We start from the raw sequence: 7,653 nt of genomic DNA, 5'->3' as shown, positions 1-7,653 counted from the left end.
CTCCGGAACTCTTTTCGCCTATTAAACTGAAAGTCTCTACCCGTTAAACGACAACTATTGCCCCCACCCCAGACCCTGACAACCATCATTCCAGAATCTGTCTGTAATAATTTGAATTTGAATATGCATCTAGGTACCTCATGTAAGTGAAATGATTCAGTATTTGTCTGTGACTAGCGTGTTTTACTCAGCATAATATCTGCAAGGTTAACCCATGTTGTAGCGTGTCTCAGAATTCCCTTTGTCTATGCAAGCACTTTGCCCATTTTTTTATTGAGATGTTTCTTTTGTGTTGTTGAGTTTGTGGGTGGTCTTTACGTAGTCTGCTAGTCTGTGTAATCCTTTATCTGTATGGTTTGAAAAACCATTCTCTCATGCATTCTGTAGAGTGCATTTTCAGTCCGTTGATGTGTCCCCTGATGCACAGAAGTTTTGAAATTTTGAGATAGTCTTTTTGATCTATTTTTATTTTGGTTGCCTGTGCATTTTCTTGATTCGTACTTCTTTGGCTCATCCCCACACAGAGCTCAGCATGTATAGCGAAAAAACAAAAAGGATTCTCAAGTAGGAGAATGAGGCTGTCCTCTTGGCAGAGCAGAATGTATGTGGGGCTGGGGTGCGCGTGACTCCCCAGGAAAACCAGGGCTTTCTTAGGGTCTTAAAAAAAGCTGTATTTGTCTCAGGAGTAGGAATATGACTTCCTTGAGGGGCTGTTGTCCCTGGGGCCTGGGATGGGAAAGATAAAGTTGCAGTCAGTGTTCAGGGGTCTTGTCTCCCACAGAAAGATGCAAGTTTTCTGGAGTTGTCAGGGGTGCTCCCTGTGTGCTCACAGGACTTTCTTTTGGTTCCAGGGGAGGATGAAGAGATGGCTGACCTGATGGAAGACACGGGTGTCAGGAGTGTGAGTACTTCCTCTGATGGGGGTGCTGGGCCCTCAGGGCAAAGCCTTGGGCTGACAGCTTTCAGCCATCTCTCCCCCGCCCACCTCCCACCCACCCCCACCTGCCCTGCTTCCTGAATGCACAGGAGTGCCTTGAAGCTGTGCATAACAGATGGTCCAGAGGATGTGGTGTGCATGTACAGGGCACAGTGTAATGGCCGACTGCTCTGTGGGGTGTGGGAGGGGGCCCCAGGCACCTGATGCTTCCGTGTTGGTGGAGTTGCCCAGCTGAAGGAAGAGAGAGCCCTGTGTGTCTCTTCCGAGGGCATGTGCTGGGCAGACTGCAAAGGCAACAGCTGGCCTATGTGTTCCAAGGGCAGGTTCCTGCAGGGAGCCGTTGAGGAGTACCGAGGGGCCCGTGTGTCATCTCACCTAATCCTCACAAGAGACGGGACTCTATCCCCGTTTCCAGAGGAGGCTTATCCTGCCCAAGTTCACAGGGGTTGTTAGATGCAGATGGGATTTAAACCATGGCCTTCCAGCCTCCTGAGCCCAAGAATTTAACCTTGGTATCTCCCAGGGTGGAGTGCAGCTTCTCACCTGCCCCACCTGAACCAGCAGGGTGATGTGGGCCCAACCCCTCACCGTCCTTCCCAAGCCCAGTGAACAGCACTTCTGAGGGTGTCTAGGAGCAGCGTCTTCCCTCCGTGTCCTCTCGGGGCCTGGCCAGCCCATCCAGCCTTCCTGGGTGTCCCCGTTGGGGAACAGCTGCATAGGCGGGGATACTAAATTAGCAGTGCAGATGCAGGTACTGGGGTCCCATTTCGGCGTCAGCCTAACCTCTCAAACTCAGCTCCTCACCTGTGAATCTTGTGGAATTACTGGGTTGGCTTGATGAGATTGGACATGGCAAGTGCACAAGTATAGTTCTGATGATCTTTCCCCCAGTTACTGCTTTCGTGAATGTCCTATTCATGACGCCCTATCCCTGGCCAAATGCCCATCTTCCCGCCAGGGCCAAAGAGGTACCCGGTTATCAGAGCATTGCACCCACGTAGAATTCCTGGGTGAAAATCAGACATAAAAGATCAGATAGTTATGGGGTCAGAGGGTAGCCGGGGGTCTGAGAGGCCTCTGATGCAGGAAGCCTCCTCTGAGTAGGAGCGTTGCACCAGCTAAGCTGAGGTCGGGGTTCCCAGACAGGTACTTGTTGCCCTGGGACAGGAGTTCTGTGTGAAGCAAGCAGATGAGATTGTGGTCACAGCCTGGGCTGGAACTTACTTCTGCACTGCCTAGTTGTGTGATCTTGGATAGTTCTTTACCCTCTCTGAGCCTTGGTGTTCCCATCTGAAAGTGGGGGATTGAGTGCTTGGCAGAGGACCTTTCCTGCTAGCATAGTTTGCAGTTGCTTTTACTATGAACATTAATGAGGATGATCGTGTACCCTTGTTAATGAATTTTGTGCACCACGTTATAGAAGAAACATCAGAAGCTCAAGCATCAGAAAGAGGCTGACGATGAGGAGCTGGAGATGCCCCCTCAGTACCAAGGTGAGACTTCCACTCTTCCCTCTTGGGACACTGTGTTCCCTGTCCCCTGCATTAGACAGGGCAGTGGCAGGCAGAACCACAGGTTTGCATGGCATGGCCCGATTGTAGTCAAGTCAGCACCAACAAAGATTGGCTGATCTGTCTCCCAAGACTGGTCTGGGGGCTGAGAATGTTTGGGATGAAGAAGAGTCTGGGGGATCTGCGCATGGAACCCCCAGCCCTTCTAGAGAGCCCCTGAGCCCCATCTCTGTCCCACCCACTTAGGCCTTCTGTGAGGCTTGCAGCCCACCCCTTGTTTTCCTGGGAGGTGTCTGTCTCTCTTGTCCAGCCCTGGGTCAGGCTGGGTTTGGGAGACCACTTCAGCCTGTGTTGAGGATGGCAGCTGGGAGGGTCAGTGGTGGGCCTGCCCAGGGGATTCCCCTATACATTTGTCTCTGGTCCCCTAAGCTGTTCCTTTTCCTGCAGCAGCTGCTAAAGACACCAGTGTGGCTGCCAAATGCCAGGGGAGGCCTCTGTTACTCACCTCTGCCTCCTTCCCCTGAGGGCAGCCCCTGTAGCAGAACCCCTGCTATATATCTGGAGGTACAGGGGCTCCTGTAGAAAGTCCCCAATCCCAGGGGCTCCTGGGCGGCTCCGTCGGTTAAACATCCGACTCTTGATTTCAGCTCAGGTCGTGATCCCAGGGTCGTGGGATCGAGCCCTGAATCAGGCTCCGTGCTGAGTGTGGAGCCTGCTTGAGATTCTCTCTCTCCCTCTGCCCCTCTCCCCTGCTCACACATCGTATGCGCGCGTCCTCTCAAAAATTAAAAAAAAAAGCACAGTCTCCGTTTCCAGCAGCAGGTATGTTCTCAGAGCCTTAAGGCATCCTAACCCAGCTGGAGAGCTTCACGGCTTCCCACTCTGTGGCCCCACAGGCCAGGGCCTAGTTTACCTACTATGCTCTGAGGTGGTGTGGTGCAGAACCAGATGATGTGGAGGAGGCCTGGGTTCAAGACTGCTGGCTCTTAGCTCTGTGGCTAACGTGGCCCAGTCCTGCTGCCTCTCTGAGGTTCTAGTTTCTCATCTGTAAAAAAAAAAAAAAAAAAAAAGTGGGATTCATCTGACTCATCTAAAAAGAGTCCTCCTGAGTCATCCGTGAGTGTGTTGAAATCGGACCGGAAATAACAAGTGACCTTGGAAGCACCTGGATTTCTGTAACCACAGTTTTTGTGTCTGTACAATGGGACAGGAGCTGCCTTTCTTTCCCAGTGTTGTTGTGAAGCCTGAATGAGATCAAGCCCAAAGTACCTCATTTTATAGACAAACTTAAAAGATCCAGAAATTAAGAGACTTGCTGAGGTTAGAGCTGGTAGTGGTAAATCAGGGAGTCGAACCTGGGTCTGTCTGACTTCAAAGGCTGTGTTCTTTTCTCCTGGGACAAACGGAACAGATTTAGCTTTGGAGACTGGGGTGGTTCATGTTAGTGGAGAAGGTGTATGTCCTCAGAGGTCATTGGTAGGTCTGTGTGGCTTCAAGTCAGCCTGAGGAGCCCACTGGTCTTAACTGTTAAGCCACTAGACAGTCCCTTCTCGAGGAAGGTCTTTGTCCTTGGTTGGTAGGGGACAGAGCCGTTGCTAGCCTTGATTTCTCTGCTCCCTGGAGGCTCTGTAAAGACAAGGTACCCACTGCCTTCTCCCAGGAGGAAGCTGCCCTGGCTTTGCCTGATTCATGGTCTCTGTGTTCCCCCTCTAGCTGGAGGCTCTGGTATCCATCGCCCTGTGGCCAAGAAGGCTATACCTGGGGCCGAATACAAGGCCAAGGTAAGAGCCATGGGTAGGGACAGAGCCTCTGGGAAAGGATGGGGGTAGCTGTGCCCATCACCCTTCTGGAGAGCCACCTTTGTGGAGCCAGACTCCGGCCACACCGAGGGACACACTGAGGTCTTGTTAGCATTTAAAGTCCATGCCTTTGTTGGTTGGCATTCCTGAACTACAGGAGCCCTTTGGTGCCACCAGGGCACAGAGTGAAGGGGAGGACACGGGGTCTGTTAAGTCAGGGGCAGGGAGGAAGGGGAACCCTGTACTCCTAGTTGACTCTCTCTCTCTCTGGCTGAGCAGAAAGCAAAGGGTGACGTGAAGAAGAAAGGTCGGCTCGACCCCTATGCCTACATCCCCCTCAACAGAACTAAGCTCAACCGAAGGTACAGTATTGTGCGGGGTCTGGCTGGGGCAGTGGGGGTGGGGAGCTCAGTGCTCCAAAGAGGGGAGGGCGTTATTCTCAGTAAAGTCTCAACTTAATTGCTCCAGTGTCTTCCAGTTTTTTTTTTATTTTTGCTTTCTAATGTGCACCTTCATGTAGTTGGTGCCCACATGCGTTATTGACTTGAACTGCTCTTGTAAGCAGGAAAGCACCTGTGCCCAGAGCACGTGCTGCCCACTGCCAGGCAGCACCCTTTCTCCCCAGTTCCCGCTAATGCTGGGGGAGCCATTGGTCAGCATTATGGGAAGAGAGACCACCTGTCTTCAGGGATGTGACCTTCTGTTCCTTGTTCCTGCAGGAAGAAGGTGAAGCTGCAGGGCCAGTTCAAAGGCCTGGTGAAAGCTGCCCAGCGAGGATCCCAGGTGGGACACAAACTCCGCAGAAAGGATTGTCGGCCCTAAAGCCTCGAGGCCCCCAGAGCTGCCCTGGGACCCAGTGTAAGGTCTCTGCAGCTTCCAAGCTGCTTTGACATCAGTTCCAGATACTGAAGGTTCTGGCAGAGCCTGGATTCGGAATGACTTGCTGGACAGAGCTTGGCTTCCAGAGAGGCACCCAGGATTTTGGAAGCTCCAAACAGGAGCCGCCCTTTAGAGATGTCCCTAAGGCCTGGAGATGGGAATGTGGCCTCGCTGCTTGTGAATCGGCCAATGAGGCAGCTGTGCTTTCTGCCCAGAGCAGCCATGCGCACCAGAGCAGACGGTTTCCTGTTTCTTCTAGCCGCTTATAGCCACATGGCACTTAGCCTGGCTGTGGTCTGGGTGTGGAAGATTTGCTGTGATCGGATGTAGAATAAACATGGACCGCCATGCATTTTCCCTAGAAACACTGTGTTTTATCACCTGCCCCTCCATGGACAAGAACTGTGTCCAGTTACTGGCAGCAGTGGCTTGACCTCTTCTTTTCCAGTCCCAGCATCCAATCTAAGGCATAGCAGGTAGCCCTAGGTCAGGCCTTAGAACTTGCCCACCTATGTCAGGAGGTTTCCCTGACTTCACTTAGTGTCTCAGTCAGAAAGTGACATTTGGAGGGGCAGGAGGGGCAGTGAATGCTCTGGGGCTGGTCTGTAGAGACAGAATAGGAAGGAAGCAGAGGGTGCCCCAGGTTGCCCCTAGGCACAGGTTTCCTCGGCAGCTTTGTTCATTGGTTCACTGAGCCCCTCTGAGTGCCGAGTGCAGCCTGATCACCCACCTCCCTGATCATCATCACGTCCTGTTTTTCCCAGACAAATAGACAAGTTGTGGAAAGAGCAGCATGATTCTCACCATCCAGCTTTGTTGGTCTGGAGCATTGCTCCTGAAGTCACTTTATCGGCCATGGTACCCCTGTGTGTGCTTTCCCAACAGGCATCAAGAAGCAAGGAACCCCAGGGCTAGTCCCCCATCCCCAGTAGGAAGAATTGTCCCCTGGCATTTGATCCATAATTTTTCTCATCTCAAATTCTCCCCATTTGACATGAGACACCCCACCCCCTCCACCACACATGCTCAATAGTTTCCATTCTAGTTTCATGCCCTTGGCTCTGATAATGCTCCCAGGAGGCCCTGTGCACAGTTGCATTCATCCTCCAAGGGAGCTCTAGTCTTGACTTGATCCATTGACCCCCAAATGAGAGCATTTCCTCCCACTGAATCTGGAACGAAGAAGTGGAGAGGAACCACACTTCACCCACAGGTGGCGCTCTTTGCATGCCTTGTTCACAAAGACTGGGCTTGGAGAGCCAGGAAGGTGGTCTAACCGTGATCCCCATGGTTACTCTTATGGACAAATCAGGCCTATCCTAGCCCTTTCCTATTTCCTTTCTCAGGAAATTAGCCACATGCAGTAGGACACTCCATGAAGTAGGAGGAGCCAGTTGTGCTTACTATTGTATGCTTTCCAAGGACCTTTGTTTTCTTCCAAAGGTAGAGCTAGGGCAGGTGACCCAGAAAGATTGGTCTTGGTGATGTGCTGAATTCCATACTCTTGGAAGTAGACTTCGGATGCACATTACCTCGAAGCAGAGGCAAGAATTGATCTGTCCCAGAGACCTAAGGTGCTGGAAACATTTGTTGTCAAAGTCAGTGCTGCTTTTGTCCCCACAGTGGGGGTAATGAAGGAGAATTGGGAGTATTTATCAATGCAAGGCTCATTCAATTTCAGGACCACTAGAAAATCTGAGGGTCTCCGCCAAGGTCCAGATGCACTGCTTTAATTTTATTACGCTTTTGGCAGGTCAGAATCAGACTTATTCCAGCTTTCTTTTCTGGGGTCCACCTTCGATTCCTTCTCAGAAATGGGAGACAGAGCATGCCCTGCCTGGCCGCACTGAAACAGCCACCCTGGTGTTGGCTGAGGACGTGGGCAGTGTTGGGGATCTACAAAGGCGGTCCATTCATGGCCCCCATCCTGACGCCTCTGCACACAGGTGGGTCCGATCAAACCAACCTCACCCCTTCCTGGGAAGTGCAGCTTCCTGGGGTCGAGGCAGCTGGCCTGATGGTGGCTGTCATCTTACCTCCACTGTCTCATTTGCAAGCCCACCTCAGTCCACATGCTTCATCCTGTTTTCCGGCGTCGTTTGCAACATGTGAGAAAATTACCTCCGATGTCCAAGTAGTCTGTTTTCTCTCTTCATTGTTGCTTACGTTCCATCACAGGGTAACTTAGGAAATTAGAATGTATTCTCTACTTCACTATAAAAGTACTAAAGAATCACAGAGCATTTGGGAAAAAAAAAAAAAAACAAAAATAAAAGCAAGAGCTAGACTCCTTCCACCAAATTCTCACTGTTAATCTTTGTACATCTGACTCTGAAACAACACAGATTTGAATTGCATGGGTCCACTTACACATGGGTTGTTTTTGATAACTACAGCACATAGGGGCGCCTGGGTGGCGCAGTCGGTTAAGCGTCCGACTTCAGCCAGGTCACGATCTCGCGGTCCGTGAGTTCGAGCCCCGCGTCAGGTTCTGGGCTGATAGCTCAGAGCTTGGAGTGTGTTTCCG

General features: G+C 51.5%; 1 protein-coding gene across 1 annotated transcript in view; it reads left to right on the top strand.

Annotated features, from left to right (window-relative positions):
- RRP12 (ribosomal RNA processing 12 homolog) overlaps positions 1-5,487 on the top strand; it is a 29,446-nt gene extending 23,959 nt beyond the window's left edge. The window contains exons 23-27 of the mRNA XM_040486916.1: positions 786-901; positions 2,358-2,430; positions 4,162-4,229; positions 4,527-4,609; positions 4,967-5,487. Coding sequence (XP_040342850.1) covers positions 786-901; positions 2,358-2,430; positions 4,162-4,229; positions 4,527-4,609; positions 4,967-5,069 — 443 coding nt within the window. The 3' untranslated portion in view covers positions 5,070-5,487. The remainder of the gene's footprint in view (positions 1-785; positions 902-2,357; positions 2,431-4,161; positions 4,230-4,526; positions 4,610-4,966) is intronic.
- Positions 5,488-7,653: the final 2,166 nt, after the last annotated feature.

Source organism: Herpailurus yagouaroundi, unplaced genomic scaffold, assembly GCF_014898765.1.
Source record: "Herpailurus yagouaroundi ecotype Mexico unplaced genomic scaffold, PumYag 163, whole genome shotgun sequence".
Lineage (NCBI taxonomy): Eukaryota > Metazoa > Chordata > Mammalia > Carnivora > Felidae > Herpailurus > Herpailurus yagouaroundi.
Note: the sequence above shows the minus strand (reverse complement) of the source record. Positions and strands in the feature narration are given on the sequence as shown.